Below are 20,897 nucleotides of genomic sequence, written 5' to 3' on the forward strand. Positions count from 1 at the left end.
AGGCTGGTGACAAGGAAGCCAGGACGTCACATGCACACGGGCAGGCCGCCCCCCATGCGGGGGGCGGCACCAGGACTCGTCGGGGTCCCGGGCTCCCCCACCGCTGCCGGACCAACCTTTCTTTGCTCCCCCAAAGCGAGTCACATCCAGAAACATCCTGGAAAGGGGGTTTTCAGAGCAGGCGGGGACTCGATGTAGTTGGTGTTGGGAGGGAGGGACTGCTTTGCTAAACGAATATATTTAAGCCAACAAACAGCTAGACATCAAACAACTGTGCTCGGTCAAATTCCCGAGACTTCTAGTCTGCGTGACCAATCAGGATGCAAATATTTACTGTTTTTTTTTAATTAGCACTTTTCCAATTTAAAAATGGAGCCTTCTCCAACTTTTTAAACGTTACTCTCTTACGACTTCGGAAGATAGGGGGCAGTGTAACCCCAAGCATGACTCGCCTGCGGCTCTTCTAAGCAACCAGGCCCCAGGCCGGGCAAGGGACTCGGACAGCACGGCCGCTGCGGCAGGGGGTGGGCGGGCAGCTGTCTGCACCCCCAGGCTGTGGACACTGGTTTCACGGGAGGAGTTGAAAGAGATGATGGGCTCTTCCTTTATCATCTGGGTATTTTACTTGTAACGTTAAGCATGTATTACTTTTGTAACTACAAAATGGCAAATAAAAAACTTCAGAGGAGAAACGTAAAAGAACTGACCAACAGCCACCTTTGGGCAGCAAAAGGGGAAGAGCAGAGCTGCTTCGGGACACCCAGAAGCAGCCAGGGCACTTCCATTCTTGGGAGTTTTCCTTTACATCAAACTTTATTCCTCACACTTGCTTCTACTGGTCAGATGAATACACGTTTCACCTGGATGATTCTGAGATTGTGGGAACCTATGTTGATAAACTTATTTTCTACTAAATCTCATGCAAAAGCTGACCATGAGCTTCACTACCTTCTCAGAAAAGGTTCCTTTCACTATAACTGAAGTTCAGATGCGCCAACCAGACTGAACTCGGGCCAGAAGACCCCGTCTCAGGAAGCGCCGTTGCCTGGGCAGCTCCTGTTGCGGGAGACCACTGAGTTCAGTTACTTGGGACCCAACTGCTCCTTCAGCTGTTCTGAAAAGCAATGTCAGGGCTGCAGACGCCAAAAGGCAAAGGAGGACAAGACCAGGGTGAGTGGAGAGAGCACTGGACGAGGTGCGGCTGCAGGGAGGCCGGCCGAGGCCACACCGGGACAGGGGTCCGGAGCCTCTCACACCACACGTGTCCGCGCCCATCAGGGAGGGGTGTTGTGAGAATCGCACGCATGAACGCACATACACAGTGAGGACACGTCCTCCTCAGTGCAGGAACAGTTCGCTAGCAACACACGCGCACGCACGCACGCGCGCGCACACACACACACACACACACACACACACACACACACGCTCTGTCTCTCTCTCTCTCTCTCTCTCTCTCTCTCCCCCCCCCCACCCCTCGCGCTGTAGATCTTCTCTGCTTCACAGATGCAGTTACTAAGGCAACGTTTTCAATTGTACTTCCGGCACAGTGGGAAGCTTTCAAGAATGTTGCTGGTGTTAAACTCTATGCGACTTTAAAGAAAAGCAACTGATCTACGCTGTGTTCCCCAAACTCCAAAACTTAGCATCCAGCACCCAAACTCGCGAGGCCTGACCCCTGCGTCCTGGGCACCACGGAGCCCCAGCCTCACCTGAACCCCGGGAGAGCGCTGCAGCGCGGTGCTGGGCTGTACCGTCGTCTGGGCCTGAGACACTTGCTTGATTATGGTCGTTGGGGTCACCTGCCGTGCAATAATGGGGGTCCCAGGTGCCTGAAAAACAAGGAGGAGTCGCCTAGAAGGAGAGACAAGTGAAAGTAGTTCCCAGCACCTGGCGCGCCCAACACTCCATCCTTTAGTGCAGAGCCAGCGCGCTCAAGGGCCCCCAGGTCGATCACCAGCCTCAGGGAAGCCACCCCAAGTCTAAACTTTCCTTAACAAGTAAAAGTGTATGATCGGAACCTCCATCGTCTAAACTGTAATACGCTCCTCAATAAAGTCTCCAACCTGGTCTTTAAGGAACGCATATAACCTGGGAAATCAATACTTGTGTGGATTTCTTGTATTCTTGGCCACAAGCGCCAAAAAAGTAACAAAGGCACTACAGTAAGAGGCATGTGTTCCCTGGGCCTAAAGACTGGTCACTGTGCTGGAAGTAAACGAGACACTTACAGTGAACTGTCCTACATAGTTAGGGTACATGAAGTGAAATATCTCACATCTGCGTCTTACTGGACAGACCTCGACAGACCCTGAACACTGCTCTGGGCTGCTCTGGATTTTCAGTCAGGGGAGGGCCCTTTGTGAGTCCCCACGCACGCACACACCCTGTCTACAGCACAGGGGTCTCAACTCCAGAGGAACACGGCTGAAATCAAAGGAGAATAGAGTTTTCCAGATCTTCTTCGTCTCCATGTTAGTCTCTAACCAGCCAACTGGCTCAGAACAGCAGAACGGCATCAGAGACAGAGTAGGGAGTAGGGAGGTGATGTGCGGGCATGGACCCAAATGGAGACTGAGAGGCAGAACCCTGGGGGGGGCGAGTCCCAGGCACTGGGCTTCAAGCATCCAGCCCATCCTCCCTCCACAACCCCAGGGGGCCACAGCCTCAGGGGTCAGGGCAGGCAGTAACCCCTAAAGGCTTCAATGTCTGCGGGGGAGAGGGGAGTACTGTTCAACATAATCCTGTAAAGTTCTTCCACGCCTCCCTGGTGGTGACGGCTGACACTTGCTCAGCGTTCCCTCTGTTCCACTGTCCTAACTGGTCCCCGAGACAGCCCTACAAGAGCAGCACCGGCGGGACCTCCACGTTGCACAGGAGGAAACTGAGGCCCGGGAAGGTGGCGTCACAGGAGAGAAGGGGAGGGCCCAGGCGGGGTCCAGGCGGCAGACCCCAAGCTCCTCCCGCCCCCTGCCCCGCCCCCCCACCCCACCCCCACCCCCACCCGCCCCGCCCCCACCCCCACCCGCCCCACCCCCCACCCCCCCACCCCACCCCCCCACCCCACCCCCACCCCCACCCGCCCCACCCCCACCCGCCCCACCCCCCACCCCCCCACCCCCCTCACCCCGCCAGGCCCAGCGCTGGCTTGCACTCACCTGCACGGTGGAGATCTGCACGGGAGGGGCACTTGTGGGCGTGGCCGGGCGGGGCGCCATGGCGGTCTGAGGCTGAGCCTGGGCGTGGGCCTGGGCCTGCATCTGGGCCAGGGCCTGCTGAGGAATCATTAACAGCTGCCCGTTCTCGCTCCGCACGAGGACCATACCTGGGGGAGGAGAGCTGGCATCGGGAAACACGCCCCAGGGCCGGACTCCATGGGGGAGCCCGGCAGCTCAGAGGAGGCAAAAGGAGAAGCTGTGAAACACAGTCGCAGAGCTCTATACACACCTGCGAGAAAGAGGGTCCGCAGCACGACGAAAACGCAAAAGGAGTTTTTTCCTGGATTCAAACAGCAACAGTGGGCCAGGCAGCCGAGCTGCTCACGCCGCCGTCTGCCCCTGCGCTGGCCTGCAGGTCAGGAGGCCCGGAAGCCGAGGGCCTCGTGTGCTCCCAACACGGGCTGCCCGGCGTGCCCAAGTTCACAAGGCAGCAGGTGTCTGGCGGGAGGTCGTGGCTGGAGCCTCAGACCCGAGCCCTGCCCTGGAGCAGCTGTCCACACCCCCACCCCCGTCCCCGTGGGCTGGGCTGGGCCCTGGGAGACTGCGCCCCACAGCCCACATGCCCAGGGCTCCCTGCCTGCAGTCCTGTGAGGCCCCGACACTCCTTCCAGAACAGGACCACTCTTGGTGGGGGGGGGGGGCAGTTCTGTGCCCACGACGACCTGAGGCGCCCACCACAGAGACACAAAGACACGAGGACCGCTCGCACATCACGGTGCTTCAGCTACGTCACTGGAAGCCCAACCCTAGCGGGCAGGTTTGGCGTTAATTCCAGCTTCAAAAACCGGCAACCAATTATATCCTAGATTCCACTAGAAACAGCAACACAACTTTCACACTTGATTTCCCATGACGGATTAGTGATGGAGCTGCAAGGGGAGACCTAAAAACGCCATAAACACCGTACTCTTCCCAAAGCAAGGCCTCAGCACAGGGCCCTGCACGAGGCACCCTACTGAAGAGTGACACAGCCGGGCAAGGGGGTGTCGACCAAGGAGCCTGCTGCCTGGGCACCCCTGCGTCCTCCCATGAGGCAGCTGAAAATCAGGTCCGAGAACCTCCTGCCAGCTTCACAAGTGACATCAGGCTTTCCCCTGCTGAACCAAACAGGAGTTCGATCCAACTCACAAGTCTGAGAAGTCTCTGAAGCTGCTGGGTCCCGGCTCCTTCGACACCCATCGTGATATCAGGAAATAAGAGGCCTCTCCCTCGGGTCACATCTGCTACTCTTGATCCAACAGAACCACGTGTATGCCCATCATGAGACCTTCCCTCCAAAACATCCCTTTTAAAATACGCCATGCTGCAGCAAAGGAAACCATAAACAAAACAAAAAGGCAGCCCACAGTACGGGAGAAAATATTTGCAAGCAATGCGACCGACACGGGATTAATCTCCGAAATATACAAACAGCTCATGCCGCTCAATATCAAAAAAACGAACAACCCAGTCAAAAAATGGGCAGAAGACCTAAACAGACATTTCTCCAAAGAAGACATACACAGATGGCCAAGAGGTACATGAAAAGATGCTCAACATCACTAATTATTAAAGAAATGCAAATCAAAACTACAATGAGGTGTCTCCTCACACCGGTTAGAATGGCCATCATCAGAAAGTCGACAAACAATGAACTCTGGAGAGGGTGTGGAGAAAAGCGAACCCTCCTGCACTGCTGGTGGGAATGTAAACTGATGCAGCCACTATGGAGAACAGTATGGAGGTTCCTTAAAAAACTAAAAATAGAGCTACCATACGATCCAGCAACCCCACTACTGGGTGTGTACCCTGAGAAAACCATACTTCGAAAAGATACACACATCCCTACATTCACAGCAGCACTATTCACAATATCCAGGACATGGAAACCACCTAAGTGTCCATGGACAGATGAATGGATAAATAAGATGTGGTACATATATACAACGGAATATTACTCAGCCATAAAAAAGAATGAAATAATGCCATTTGCAGCCACATGGATGGACCTGGAGATAATCATACTAAGTGAAGTCAGTCAGAGAAAAACAAATATCATATGATATCGCTTATATGTGGAATCTAAAAAAATGATACAAATGAACTTATTTACAAAACAGAAACAGACTCACAGACTTACAAAACAAACTTATTTTTACCAAAAGGGAAAGGTTGGGGGGGATAATTTAGGAGGTTAGGATTAACATATACACGCTTCTATATATAAAATAGATAATCAATAAGGACTACTGTATAGCACAGGGAACTCTACTCCATGTTCTATGGTAACCTATATGGGAAAACAATCTGAAAAAGAATGAATATATGTCTATGTATAACTGAATCACCCTGCTGTACACCTGAAACTAACACAACATTGTAAATCAACTATACTCCAATATAAAATAAAAATTAAAAAACTAAAAATATAAAATAAGCCATGCTAAAAAAAAAACAACAGCTGCTGCAAATAACTCACTCTTCTGAAACCTGGAAACTCGTTAAAGCACTGAGGAGAGAGAGAAAGGCCTGGCAGGCCGACAGCCAGAACTGACTACGTCCACGCCCTAAGAAGTGTGCACCACACTCGGGACAGGTGTGGTGGGCCAGGGCGAGGCTCAAGGGGCCAAAGGAGTCAGGGCTGGGCCACTGTGGCGGGTGTTGCACAGCTGCCCACCCTGGCCCATGCCCGTGCTGGGGCCCCCAAAAGAGGGCTCTCGGTGAACACCCAGCCATTCACTCACCGGCCCACTCAGACGCCCGTCCAGAGACCCCTGCTCCTCCCTCGCAGGGATCCTAGGGGGCAGGGCAGCCGAGCAGGCCCCTGCAGCTCCCACGGCTGGACACCCCAATTTCAAACTCGCTAATGGGGCAGCTGACGCCTACACTTTGATTATCGAATGCTCGTTTGCTTGAAAAATGATGTCTGCAGAAATATAAAGGAATGTTTAAATAATACTCATGAAAAGCAACGGGATTAATATGGCTATGAAGTGATGGTGGTCTTTTGGACACCAAAGTCTAGGAAAATGGACACTAGGGATGTGTGATGAGCCTCTGAGAGAGCAAGCTGGGGATGGAAGCAGAAGTCCCCCAAGAAGTGACCGTGGGACCCTGGAAGTGACGACACCTCTCTGCAGCACTGAAAAGTCTCCAGTGGTTACAGACACGGGAAAGCAACAGCCTCTGGGCATGAGGGCCACGGGGCTGGTCTGGCCAGCGGCTCCGCGGGCAGGCGTGGCAGGCACTGCGCCCAGGACACCTGTCAGCTTCCCTGGGTACCGCGTGCACAGTCACTGGTTCTGACAAAAGCGGAGTCAGACATGCACGCGACGCCGGGGGGAATCCAAACAGCAGCGCTGGCCTCAAACACGCGGCACTATCACCGCTCTGGATCTCGTAAACTCAAACAGATAACTATGCAGTATCCATTCAGAGGCAAAGAAACACAACTCTGTCTCAAAATGTAACTTAAATGACTTGGATAAAAGGTCATGGAAGAGCAATCCCCCACATTCGCAGCAGGCAGCACGGGTGGCCTGGGATGCACACCACCCGGGGCCCCACCCTGCCCCAACCCACGCCGGGAGGCCACCTGTCGTCACCCCTCCGCGGGCACAAGGCCAGCTCTGGGAGCGACTCAGGGAATGGCCTTACGGACCGGGCCACCGAGGCCGGCAGGGAAGTGACTTCCCAGGAGCCCCGACGCGGGCCCGCACAGCACGGCGCTGCCCCCAGGAGCCCCCGAGGCCCCAGCACACACACCCAGGCAGTCTGGCTTGAACAGCGACCCAGAGGAGGGCTGTATGCATGGGCCATGTTCATCCCAGCCTTACGTCAGGGAGGAGGTCAAACTTGTCACACTGAACACAGCTTCCATTTCAGAAGGCCCTCAGGGGAGGCCAGGGGCCACAGACCCTGCCCAGGTCCCCCTCCCTGCACCCCTCACCCCTCCACTCAGGACGCTCTGGAACCAAAACAGGCCAACGTGCACGAGCAACAAGAACGACACGACGAGTTCAAGCAGCCAGAAAGCCATCCAGGGTTTCGTTTTTAAATAATTTTAACGTCTTTCTTAGTATAGAGGTAAGTGTTCATGAGAGAAAACCTGAGAAACATGGAGATGTACAAGGAAGACAGAAATCTCCAGAAACCCCATCTCCTTTGGCTACTAGACTGTGTATTTCCTTCCACTCTCTGTCCTACGTGCACATGTACAACATATGTGTTTTGATAACCGTAAAGAAAATTGGGGTAATTTTGTTGATATCTGGCTTGGTAATTTCTTTTCAGAACCGTAATTTTCAGTGGTTACGTGGTATTTCATCCAGAATGTATTTATGATTTCTTTATTGATGAAGACAGGCATTTTCTATTTTTTGTTACTGTGGGAGCTCAGGTTCTTCAATTACAACGCGCAGCACAAACCCACATCAGCCGTGTTAAGGCCACGCTGCTCGGCTGTGACCGAGCCTCCGCGTGCTCATACGTAAGACAGGCACGACACCGCCTGTTTGGGAGGCCGGGCGCCGACACGGCCACAGAGCAGAGTGAGCTCCGCAGGGGTGGGGCCGCGTTCCCCACCGCAGCCCAAGCACAACCAGCAACCCTTAAGGACTGAATGAATCCCAGCCTCCCTCAGTCACCAGAGTTCAACATCAACTCGAGTGTTCTTACCCAATGTTACGGTTTTTCTGACCCCTTTCATGCCAACATTTTTCACTGCATTTTTAACCAAGATGTAGGTCAGCCAGAGCTACACTACAAATTAAACAGGCATTTTCTGCCCCGCATGGGAACGTCCACCTGCAAGACATCGCTTCTGGGGAAACGTTCTTCAGCACGACCTTTGGGGGCTCCGGCCTCGACCTCACCCCCGTCACACACGCTCGTCCTTCAACCTGGGCTCAGGGGGGCGAGGGGGGGGCTCCCAGCTGCGCTGGCACAAGCAGGGAACAGTGGCCGGGTCAGACGGACTAGACCCCTCCCTGCCCCCCCTCCCACCCCGACAAGGGTCCCCAGCACCGTCACCTGCTGGACGGCGCAGAGAGTGCGCTACGAAAGGCAGATCCTCCACGACCAAGATGTGCAAAACGGAACTGCCCCCAACCCCCGACGTGAACCCTGAAGAAGCCAGAATCGGATGGGAGCGCAGGAACCCGCGCGTGGCGTGGTGTCCCACAGCTGGAGAGCTCACTCCTGAGAGCCGTGACACGTTTCCTAACCGTACAGGGGAGCTGGGGGGAGGGCTCCCAGGACCGTCCCGTCCAGACCCCAGGCCGCAGCAGCGGAGAGAGGAGCCTGGGCCTCATGGAGCATCCCTGAGACCCAACAGCCAGGGTGCCTGCCCCTCCAGCAGGTCCCCATGGGACGGGGTCCCCCAACTACTCCAATGGAAGCAGAGTCAGCAAGACGCCAACACGGACGCTGGGGAAGCTGACTTAACTTACGGCCTAACTGTTCCTTTTGCTCCTGTGGCTGTTTGCCTTTTACACCACCTAAAAGAAAGTGCTTAAACTTGCAGAGCTGTGACTCCAGGAAGGCCAGCGTGGGGGGGAGGGGGCGGGAGGGGTTAAGACGAGTGCCCACGGGGCTCCCACATCCTGGCCTCAACTTCACAAGCCTTAGGCATGGAGGGCAGAGCACGGCAACCGCACCAACCTGTGTGCTGCCCTGGTGCCGCCCACGAGGGAGCCCGGTCCGTGGCCAGCTCACGAGTGGGACCCGGCCCCAGCCCCCCAGCCCCAGGGTTTCGGTCCTTCAAGAGCAGCTGGGCAGTGCCTCGACCTCACCACACTTCGGGGACACTCCACCTGCCTCACCCAGGACGCCACAGGATTCTCACCATCATTCCCGAGAATTCTCACTCTCGGCCCTGAAGTGGTGCAGGACCCACCTGCAAGTATGACATGAGCTCGGGTGTGTGAAGAAGTCGACCCAACCCTGGCGCTCTGTCCCCCTCGAAGGCTGGTCTTACTTCTTCAAGGGGCATCTGTGCTGTAACAGTAGGCGCACAAGGGCGTATTGCTTCTAAAACCGGTTTCCCACTAAGCCAGATGTGTTCTTTGTCATCATTGCAGGGGGCAACTGAAGGCTGCAAGCCAAAGCCGCCGGAGCAGCCCAAAATGCTAAGAGCACTGGCATTCCTACATTCCTGAATATTCAGCTGAAGACAAGCTTCTGACCCAATTCAAGGTCCAGCGTCTGCAGTTCCCTGCACACCTCACGTGTCGTAAAATCGCGCACTTTTAATTCGTACATTGAAGACTACAAGACACTGCCAAAGGAAACTGAGGAAGACCTAAACAGGTGAAGAGACTTACCATACCTTGTTCATGGGTCGGGAAACTCAGAATCATCAAGACGTCAGCGCTCCCCAAACTAACCTGCAGACGCAGCGCAAGCCATCGGAAGCCCAGCAGCCTCGCGCGTGGAAACAGACAAGCCGAGTCTAAATTCACGTAGAAACACAAAGGTCCTGGAGCAGCCAAAACTCGATGAGAACGCATGCGGCCGGAGGCCTAACAGCTCCTGTCTCAGAGACGGGCCAGAAGGCCACAGGAACCCAGACGGCACAGAACTGGCCCAGATTCAGCCACAGACCCCACACACACGTGCTCGCACAGGGCCTCTGCCTGGCACCTTCCGCTCTCCCAGCTGCCTCCTAACCCCCACTCATCACAGACCCCTTCCCCCCACGGTCTAGGGTTCCGTGCACCCTGCTCCTGCAGCTGGGTCTCCCTGAAGGGCTGGACCCAGCACCCTGGCCTCCCGCACCTGCTAAGTGGAAGCTCAGTGCGACTGACAGGGCACAGAACCACAGGGGTTCACAATGCCAGCCCCACGGGGTGTTCCGGCCCTTGTCCCACCAGGGCTGCTCCAGGCCGCCATACACCCCTCAAATGTTACTTCCTTAAATTCTCTTTAAGTACACGTTAACTTTAAATGACTAACATACTTTGATAAGATTAAGAAATGACTGATGTGTGTGTTTACATGTAACACACAACTTGTGTGTGGGTTTTGTTTGTTAAGGCAGCGCCGGCTGGAAGTGGACCCCTCTTACAGACCATAACCTGAAGCTGCCGACAGCCACCCGCAGACATCCTTCCCCACGGTGGCTGCGTGTCACATGCTTTACCTAATGGCTCCAACAATACACACCAGAGGCACAGCCGCTCACCCCCGTGTCAGCGACAGCTTAAATCGCTTTGATAAAACCGTCAGGAACAGGTGACTCTAGAGGGAGAGTACGCAGGTATTCACTGTATTAGTCTTTTCTGTAAGTTTTAAATTTCTCAAAATGAAAACTGGAGGCGGGAAATGCTTCGCTATGTAGAGATGCAACCAGAGGTGACGTGAGCTTGGTTGAGGGAGGGAAGGGGGGAGGGGGAGGGGGAGGGCAAGGCAAACAGGGGCATCCCTATAACCCTACTTCCACAGGAGCTCAGGTCCCAGCCCGCGGTAGCAGGAACCCTGCTATCTGCCTGGGGCACCCGGCAAACACAGCCCCCCTGCACACGCCCCGGCCTCCAGGCACGGATGGCCCAGTAAGACCAGGGGCAGAAACCAGATGACCTACAGCGGCCAGGGACTGACCTGGGAGCTGGACAGGGGGGAGAACAGCGCTCTGTGGGGCACGGCCACGTCAAGGTGAACTGCGTGTGGAGCCGGCCAGACCGTCAGGGATGGCGCACGCAGCGGCGCCAGGAGGGCCAGTGAGCGGGCCGCAGGCTGGGGCCCCAGGGGAGGGGGGACACAAAGCGTCCCCCACACAAACACCTGTGGAGTGTGCAGGGGTCGCGCTCCGGAGGCTCAGGCCCCCGCACGCTACTTTTAACTTCTCTTCACTTCACACGGTGACTCTCGCGGTCTTGATGAAACTGAGCAGCGGTCTGCAGTGGGGCAAGGCGTCCTCTGGCGCTCCTCGGGCGCTGCGTTTAAGAACCTCGCGACTGTGCGCACGGGCACCCGCAGAACTGTCCCACGGGGCAGGCTGGAGAATGAGAACGAAGGCAGGGCGGCAGGTGGGGGGTCGGGGACGGAGGGGGTCCTTCCCATGTCAAGCATGTCCGTACAGGCTGGGGTTCTCTAAGGGACCTGGCTTAGAGCATAATTTCTGAACACAAAATTTTGCCCTAAAACTTGACTAAGCTGCCAATAACCACAACTGTCTTATCTACTTTAGAAATTGACCATGAAAACGCCTATCTCGCAATTCCCAAAAGCAACACAAAGGGCCAAACAGCAGACGCTCAACCTCACTAATGAGCGAGGAGGGGCAGGTTTCAGGTGACGACCTTCACCCCGCCGCAGACGCGGCTCAGGGTCATCTCTGCCCCCCGCCCCGGCACGGGGTGGGCACAGGGCACACACGCCCCTGCGAGGATCTTTCTGGCAGCGTCAACATCGTGACGCGTGTCCCCTGACCCAGGCTTGCTGTTTGGGGACACCCGCCTTCAGGGGCCAAGTGGCCGCGACTCTGCTGTACCCATATGGTGTCCACAGGCAGTCCACCCATGCACTGGCGGGGACACGTGCCCTTGACGTGCGACGTGACGTAAGACAACGGCAGAACAACACGTGACTGGCTCGTGTAAAAGTCACATGTGCGTGCTCAGTTATGCACTTGAGAAATGAAAAACGACGGTCAAGATACACCTAAGGGGGAACTTCCCTGGCGGTCCAGTGGTTAAGACTCCACGCTTCCACTGCAGGGGGCACAGAGCTGATCCCTGGTTGGGGAACTAAGACCCCGCATGCCACGCAGTGCGGCCAAAAAAAAACAAAAAAGAAGATAGACCTAAGGGCACTGACCTCTCAGGAGAAGACACGTGTCCACAGTTCTTTAAATTAGCTCTAGGGTCACTTTGTCACTTAAATGAAACCACAAGAAGAAAAAGAGCACCAGGAAGCGCTGGGGTGACGGGCTTTCGGGGCGCCACAGGCCCCGAGGTCCCCTCAACCCTTGGGGCCCTTGGGGCCACCTCCACCTCCCTCTTCCCCAAGGCCCACCACCAAGGGTGCCCCCTGCATGGCTCAGCTGCCAGCGCTGCTCCATGGCCCACATGCCGCCCCACCCGTCTCGGACACTCCATGCTGCCTTGTGTGTCTGGGGCTGGCAGGGCCTCACGAGTGCAGGGCTCCGGGGCTCCAAGCGCCTTGTCATCCCACGCCTCTTCTGGGTGGTAGAGGGAAAACAATGTGCCCCCAAAAGGACGCGTCTGGCGCCCGTGACAGCACAGCGCGACCGAGGGAAGCTCTCCTCCAACCTCACCACGGACACGGGCCTCACCCCTGCCGTGGTGTCCGCGGCCCTTTACTTTCCGGTGTCCGTGCATCTGCCTAACTTAGCGCACCTGGCCGAATGCCCTCACCCCTGCTTGTACACGTGCGGCAAACAGGGAATGGCTGTGTGACCTGCAGGTCTCTCTGGGCGCCTTTCGGTGGAACGCCTCTGTGGAGGACGCCTCCCGCCCGGACCCCACCTCTGCTGTCTCTTACGTCCTCACTTTAAGCAGCCAATAGTGGGTTCCCAGTTCCTCACATTTTCAAAATCCCTGAAATCCACGGGCTTCAGAGGCTTCCCCGAGTTCCTCCTCTGGGGGCCCTGGACCCACAGCCAAAGTGGCCAAGGATGAGGTCTTGGGGCATCCAAACCCCACCCTCCCAGCACCAGAGCCGGTGGCCCAGAGCCTGCGCACCAGCTGCCAGGACGGCGCCCCCGTGAGGACAGCCAGCGTCCCGCGGGCCTGGGTGACCTGCCTCGAGCATCCCTGCACTCCTGGCAGAAGCCTGAGCGTATTTCACCGTGTGCCTACGTCCGAAGTTCTAAACATTCCACGCTAACGGAGAACTTGTACCCAGGCAACATTTTATGGTGTTCTCTCATCGGCGGATTCTGACCTCCATTCAAACACTACTTTGCTCCCTTTGCTTTGACTGGCAGAAGCCAATCGGTGCCCTCCACCACCACCCCGCACGGCAGCTGACAGAGCCCCAGGTGAGCCCTCCTCCCTCAACCCGTGCCATCCTATCTTTCCTTAACCTTCCCTTTCCCCTGACCTTCTCTTAACTTTATCTTCTATTATTCTTCATCTGAAGTTCTTTCTAGAGTAAGAACGCGTGTAAACAAAAGAAGGACGAGCAGATGCTCCTCCCGACCTCAGGGATGCAGCCAGCAGGCAGGGCCTGAAGCACCCACCTCCCCCGCAAAGCTGTGCACGTGTCAAGAGCAGCTCCGGAAACGGGACAGGTTGAGAGCACACAGGACGCTCTGGAGGAACGTCCCGGGCCTTTCTCAGGATCAGTAAGCAAAGAGAGAAGAACCCTCCCTATCGGAGTTACCCGCCATGGCATGTGACTCAGCGAGCTCTGATTCCACAGACAGGTGAGTACCAGCTTCTCTTACCCAAACTCCACAGGTCTGTCCAGATTGATACAACACCCCTACCCTTTCAGGGGTTCAACTGTTTAGTAAATCGGCCTTTAGCCAGAGGCCAGAGCAGGGCTGACCTGAGAGCCGAAGGTGGGAAGCATGGCCCACTGCCCCAGACAGAGCCTGCCCGCTGCAGGGCCGGGCTCCGGTGTCCAGGCCGAGGCCCGCGCGAGACGTGGTTTGCGGCAGCTAACTAAACTCCAAGTGTGGGTCTACTTGTTGTCAACACACTTTGAACAGTGTGCGAACCCCGTGCACAGTTTCCAGGGAACTACGGTCAGGCGGCAGACAGGACGCACGCCACAGCACTTACGGCCAACTTCAGCTACCTGGCCACCTCCCTCGTTGAGGACACCGGAGGAGAAGAAGGAGCAAAACAAGGGACTCTGAACTACATTCATTCATCCCCTAAGCCAGCCGGCCAGCCCGCCAGCGCTCACTGAGGACCTCCTACGTGCTGGGCTGTGCGGAGCCCGACAAGAACCGGAAACACACACCGGGCTGGGGCTTCCTACACAGCGGAGAAGGCAGGCACCAGCCAGCGGCCCACCGCCTCCCATCAGCCCTACAACCAATCAATGAGATCAATCAGTGCCACGGCCAATGCCACAAAGGGGAGGTGCCCGGCACTCTGTGCAACCAGGAGGTGCTCTCATTTGAGGGGCCTGGTTTCCCGAAGGAAGCAACACCAAAACGACCCGGGAAGGAAGAGTGGGGGCTGGCTGTGAGGAGGGGCAGGGGAGAGCCCCCCACGTCCCAGCAAGGCAGGCAAAGACCACCTGAGGGACACGCTGAGGAGAGAGCCAAGGGGACCCGAGGGCTGAGATGCAAGACCCCTCGGCCACCAGACAGGAGGGACGCAGGCCCAGGCAGCGGGTCATGGCCCCCAGCTGCTGGCTTCAGTGCTCTCCAGGGAGCACGGGGTGGCAGGAGAAGCCAGAGGACCAGGATGGGCAGGAGCTGACCAGCAACACTGCTGGGTTTTAAGTAACTGAAGGAATCCCACAGTAGCACAACAGGCATTTGACAAACTCAAAGTCCACTGGACTAAAAAATTAACATCCTCCGCCAAGAAAAGCAAACAACTTTAGAAAATGAGCAACAGCAAGGAACCTCCTCAACTGGACGAAATAAATCTACAGACGCCCGTCCCCAACGGTGAATCATTAGAAGCGTTTCCTCGGATACCAGGAACAACTCAAGGGTGCCAGTCAGCACCGCTTCCACCCAACACCATACCAGAGGTCCCAGCAGGCCCCGCAAACCAGAGGACAGACAGGTCGAGAGGTGGGAACATGAGGACTGGAATGACACAAAACTGTCACTAACTGCATACAATAGGATTCTCTACATATAACACCCCCCAAAAAATCTGCACATACTTTTTTTTTTTTTTTTTGGCGGTACGCGGGCCTCTCACTGTTGTGGCCTCTCCCGTTGCGGAGCACAGGCTCCGGACGCGCAGGCTCAGCGGCCATGGCTCACGGGCCCAGCCGCTCCGTGGCATGTGGGATCCTCCCGGACCGGGGCACGAACCCGTGTCCCCTGCATCGGCAGGCGGACTCTCAACCACTGCACCACCAGGGAAGCCCCTGCACATACATTTTTAAATGAAAGTGCTTGATAACATCGCTAGATTTAAAATCCATGTCCAAAATTCAACTACAATTCAACATTTCATCAACAAAGAATCAGAAAATGCAACTTTAAAAAACTACTATTTACAATAACAGGAATAAACTTAAGAGTGTCCTGGAATGAATCTAACAAAATATGTGTAAGACCTATACGGGAAAAAATATATAAGACTTGACTGAAAGATGTTATAGAAGATCTAAGCAGAGTGATATGCCACATTCATGAATACACTAAGCACTATATTGTGGATGGCAATCCTTCCCAAATTGACCCACAGATCGATAAAATTCTGATCAAAATAACCTGGGCCTCAAAGAGTTGATGCAAAAATTTATAAGCAAGATCAAAATACCGAAACTACAAAAAAAAGAAAAAAAAAACAAACCAAGACTAGCATAGACAATTCTCAGGAAGAACCTAGTGGGATACCAGCCCCAGTAGACACCAAGAGTCAGCATGAAGCTACACTATTTATGGACATGATGGTACTGATGAAAAGACAAATAAACCAAGAGAAAACTACCGACAGCCCAGAAACAGACCCCTACATAACATAAGACTTGAAATATTACAGAAGGGACATGCAGATTAGTGAGACAAGGAAGGTCATTCAAGTAAATAGTGCCAGGACGACTGTTTATCCAAATGGAAGAAAAGTGAAAACGGAACTCTAACACACCATATGCAAGTCTGATTCCAGGAGGATTAAAGACATAAAAGTGGAAGCAAACACTAAAATTTTAGAAGAAAATACAGGAGACCATTCATATGACCTTGGGTTTAGAAAGTGTTTCTTAAACATGACTGAAAAAGGTATTTACCATAAAGAAAAAGACAGAGTCCACTCCATTAAAATCAAGAACTCCCATTCATCAGAAGATACCATAAAGAAAGTGAAAAGACCAGCCACAAACTGAAAGAACACACCGACCACACACATGACCTATAAAGGAATTGTAAGCAGAATATAAACAGAATTCCTACAAATTCACAAGAAAATTCAAAAGAAAACTGGGCAAAAGGACATAAACAGACACTTCACAGAAGGATACCCACCAACAGCAGTAAGCACGCAATGCTGCCAACTTCCTCGACATGAAGGAGAAGGAGATGAAAACTGAAACAACAGTGCGACAGCATCCCACACACACGAGGTCTGAAGAATTGAAAACGCTGACAACACCAAGTGCTGTCAGGGACGTAAACAGACAGGAGCTCTGCGTGTAGGCAGGTAAACTGCTGTGACCAGCATCACTCATGAACCAAAGCCAGACAGCGATAACTGCAAGAAGACAACGCCAAGAGCCCTCACAAACTCACAGAAAAATTTCAGCAAATCAACTATAACAGTACATGAAATGGTACTACTTCACAGCCAAGTGGGGTTTATCCTAGGAATGCGCCATGATTTTAACACTCAAAATCAAATCCACGTTAACACCTTATTAACAGACTAAAAAAGAAAATCCACAAGAGCATCTCAATACATGAAGAAAGGCATTGGACAAATTAAACATCCATTCAAAAATTCTCACCAAACTAGGAATAGCAGGGAATTCCTCAACCCAGTAAAGGACACCTATGAAAATCCTACAGCTAGTATCATACATTTAATGGAAAAAAAGTCTGAGTACAATTCACCCCAAATCAGAAACAAGGCAAAAATGTCCCTTCCCATTGCTTCTATTCAACATTATACTAGAGGTCTCAGCTGGTGCAATATAGTGAGAAGAAAAATAAAGGTATGCAGAACAGAAAGGAAGAAGGAAGCCTCTCTTTGCTGCAGACAATACGGTTGGTTGCCTTTGTAGAAAATCTTAAGGAATCCACAAAACTGCTACAAGAACTAATATATGAGTTAGACACAGTCACAGGATGTAAGGTCAATACTTAAAAAGTGACTGTATTTCTAAATACTAGCAACAAATAATGGGAAATTGCAATTTTATTTTGGCAGTACGCGGGCCTCTCACTGTTGTGGCTCTCCCGTTGCGGAGCACAGGCTCTGGACGCGCAGGCTCAGCGGCCATGGCTCACGGGCCCAGCCACTCCGTGGCATGTGGGATCTTACCGGACTGGGGCACGAACCCATGTCCCCTGCATCGCAGGCGGACTCTCAACCACTGCGCCACCAGGGAAGCCCAAGTTGCAATTTTTTAAAGTACCATTTATATAGCATAAAAATATGAATACTTAAAGATATGTTTGTTTAACAAAACATGTTAAAGACATAAACACTGAAAACTATAAAATAATTCTGAGAGAAATACTGAAAGACCTAAATAAACAGCGAGGTATACCATGTTCATAGATCAGAAGCCAATGTTTTTGGTTTTGTTTTTGTTTTTAAGATTTTTTTTTGATGTGCACCATTTTTTAAAGTCTTTATTTAATTTGCGACAACATTGCTTCTGTTTTACGTTTTTCTGGTTTTTTTGGACATGAGGCATGTGGGACCTTAGCTCCCCAACCAGGGATTGAACCCACACCCCCTGCATTGGAAGGTGAAGCCTTAACCACTGGACCGCCAGGGAAGTCCCACCAATGTTGTTAAGATGTCAATTATCATAAATCTGGTTTACAGATTCGACACAATCCCAGGCAAGATATCAGAAGACTTTTTTGTGGAAACTGACAAGCTGATTCTAAAACTTACATGGAAACGCAAAAGACCCAAGTACCCCCAAACATTTCTGAAAAAGAAGAGCAGTCAGAGGACTCATGCCACCCGAGTCCAAGACTGACTTACTGTGACTGAGCTACAACAGTCATGCACTGCTGTACTGCATAGCTAAATAAATGCGACAGAATACAGTCCATAAATAAAGACCACACACACATGGTCAACTGATTTTCAGTAAAAGTGGCAGGATAATTCAACAGAGAGAGGAAGATCTTTTCACCAAATAGGGCTGGTACAACTAGATATTCTATGCGGAAAAAAATTAATCTCAACCCCCTACCTTACAACTATCCCAAAATGAACTTGACTTGGATTGAGTAAAAGCTAAAACCATAAAAACCCTATAAGAATACACGGGAGAAAAGCCTCGTGCTCTGGGTCAGGCAAAAATTTCTTTGATAAGACACAATGTGAACCCTGAAAGAAACCGATAAGCTGGACTTCATTAAAATTGAACACTTGCTCTTTGCAATATATTGTTAGATAAACGAAAAGGCAAACACAGACGAAGCAAAAGCATCTGTAAAACAATTCTATCTGATAAAGGGCTTGTATCTATGTTTTTAAAACTCTTACCAAACCAATAATAACAAAACGAACACCACCAAAATAACACAGGCGAACAATCTGAGTAGACACTTCAGGAAAGATCCGCAAATGAAAAATAAGCACGTGCAAAGATGCTCAACAACATTAGTCATTAGGGAAACGCAAATTAAAGCCATCACGAGACAGCATTACACACCCACGAAATCGGCGAAGATTTAAAATACTGACCATATTAACGGCAGGGATTTGAAACAACCATCACACACTGCTGGTGGGAATGTAAAATAGTACAGCCACTCTGGAAAACATCTTGGCAGATTAAAAAGTTAAATACTCACCTACCACACCCAACAATCCCACTCCTGTGTAGCTGCCCAGGAGGAATTAAAACTTATGTCCATACAAAGACTTACAGGCAAAGCTTACAGAAGCAATATTCTTTTTTTTTTTTAATTTAACTATAGTTGATTTACAACATTGTGTTAGTTTCAGTTATACAGCTTCCTAGAAGCACTATTCTTAATAGTCAAAAGCTGGAAACAACCCAAATACCCACCAACTGGTAACCAGATGAATAAAGTGCAGTGTGTATCCACAGCGTGGAATACTACCGTACAACAAAAAGGCATGTGCCGATGCAGGCAACAACTTGGAGAATTTCAGAAGCGCTCTGCTAAGTGAAAGAAGCCAGACAGAAAAGACTACTCTTGTATAATTTCAGTTGCATAAAATTCTAGAAGAGGCACAATCACAGAGACACGGCGGATCGCTGGTTGCCAGGGGAGGGGGGTGGGGGAGGGGCTCACTACCAAGGCAAGCGGCAAATTTTTTCCAGGCTCTGGAACGGTTCTGTCTCTTGACTGCGGTGATGGCTACATAATTTAGGCTTGCTAAACCTCACAAAACTATACCCTGAAAAGGGTAAATTTTACTGTATGAAAACTGTGCCTCAATAAAACAGACTTTAAAAAATAAACACAATGAAATACCACTGCACACCCACAAGAACGGTTAACATGAAACAGCCTTCCCACGCCCAGTGCTGGCTCGACGTGCAGCCACAGGGACTCTCGTGCACTGCAGGCCAACCCCTCAGGAAAGCAGTGGGGGGTGGCTTCTGATGAGAATGAACATACACTTTCCACACAGGCAGCAATTCCACCCCTGATATTCACCCAAGAGGAAAGGATGTCCACACATACGTCCACACGAAGCCCGGGCAGTAACGTTCAAAGAAGCATCAGTCACCACAGCCAAAAACAGGAAGCGACCCACTGCCCACCCACTGGTGAATGAATTAACGTACAGTGTGTCCAAACGTGCAACGCTGCTTGGCACGAACAAAGCGTCACGGACACACACAGCCACGGGGATGAACTCAAAGCATGCACAGAGGGAAGAGCGCCGGACGCCAGAAAGCACGTGACGTACGATCCCGTACAAATGGAATTTTAGAAAGGCAAAAACCAAACGGCAGTGACAGAAAAGCAAAAAGAACATTTGCTTGGGCCCAGGGTGTGCTAGGGATGAACGAGCGACCTGCATCTCGGTCATGACAGTGGACAGACAGGGCACCCACTTCTCAAAACTCAACCTGTTGCGCTCAAAATGGGTCCATTTTGTTGTATGGAAAGCACACCCTCCCTCAAAAGACTTTATGTGTGCTGACGAGTATTTAAAGATGAGCCCCTCGGCCCTCAGACACCATGGACCTGGCTTCTGCATCACCCCGGGAAGCTGAGGCCCCGTTCCAAGCACACAGCAGACTGGCCGGGAACCACACAGCTTCACCCCCGCGAGCAGGACCAGCCTCCGCCGGCAGCCCGACCCTCCCCGGCACAGGCGTCTTATGCCTATGGCTGCTTTTGACCGTGCAGGGAAAGGTCTAATGTCCTTTCCGAACCCATTCCCTTCCAAAACTACGTTTACAAAAGTTTTAGTGCCTGAACTATGCAGGAAGGTGTCACTACTAAAAGTAATTTCTTCTCAGAGTGTACTAGATATAAAACTTAGTTTTTCACTTAAAATAAAATGCCACCAGAAAATGATCTCCAGGTTATACCGTCAGAAAAAAATCAAGGTTCAAGTCAACGTATACGCCACCTTTGGTGTAAGAAAAAGGGGGAAAAAGAATACATCTGTGTGCACACACTTATTTTTACAAAAAGACATACTTGAAAAGATGGCCCACAAACTAATGAAAATTAAATTTTTTTAAATTATCCCTCTAGGGGAAGAAGAGAGGCAGAACTAGAGATGAAAGTGCTTCTACAGAGTTCAGCCTTCCTACCATGAAAATGTTTCACACATTCAAGATACAAAATTACAACAAACAAAAAAATAGGAGGTAAAGTTGAAAACAAAGTCAAACAAAACAAACAAACAAACAAAA

The 20,897-nt window shown here is 52.1% G+C and overlaps 1 protein-coding gene across 1 annotated transcript in view; it reads right to left on the reverse strand.

Annotated features, from left to right (window-relative positions):
- The window catches only part of TAF4 (TATA-box binding protein associated factor 4), a gene marked incomplete at its 5' end in the record, with an annotated part of 71,629 nt that overhangs the window by 27,305 nt on the left and 23,427 nt on the right, over positions 1–20,897 (reverse strand). Inside the window, 2 exons of the mRNA XM_082858106.1 lie at positions 1,713–1,832; positions 3,159–3,325. Of these exons, the coding sequence (XP_082714232.1) occupies positions 1,713–1,832; positions 3,159–3,325 (287 nt within the window). The remainder of the gene's footprint in view (positions 1–1,712; positions 1,833–3,158; positions 3,326–20,897) is intronic.

The sequence above is a fragment of the Leucopleurus acutus genome (assembly GCF_964270905.1).
Source record: "Leucopleurus acutus genome assembly, chromosome: 16".
Taxonomy (NCBI): domain Eukaryota; kingdom Metazoa; phylum Chordata; class Mammalia; order Artiodactyla; family Delphinidae; genus Leucopleurus; species Leucopleurus acutus.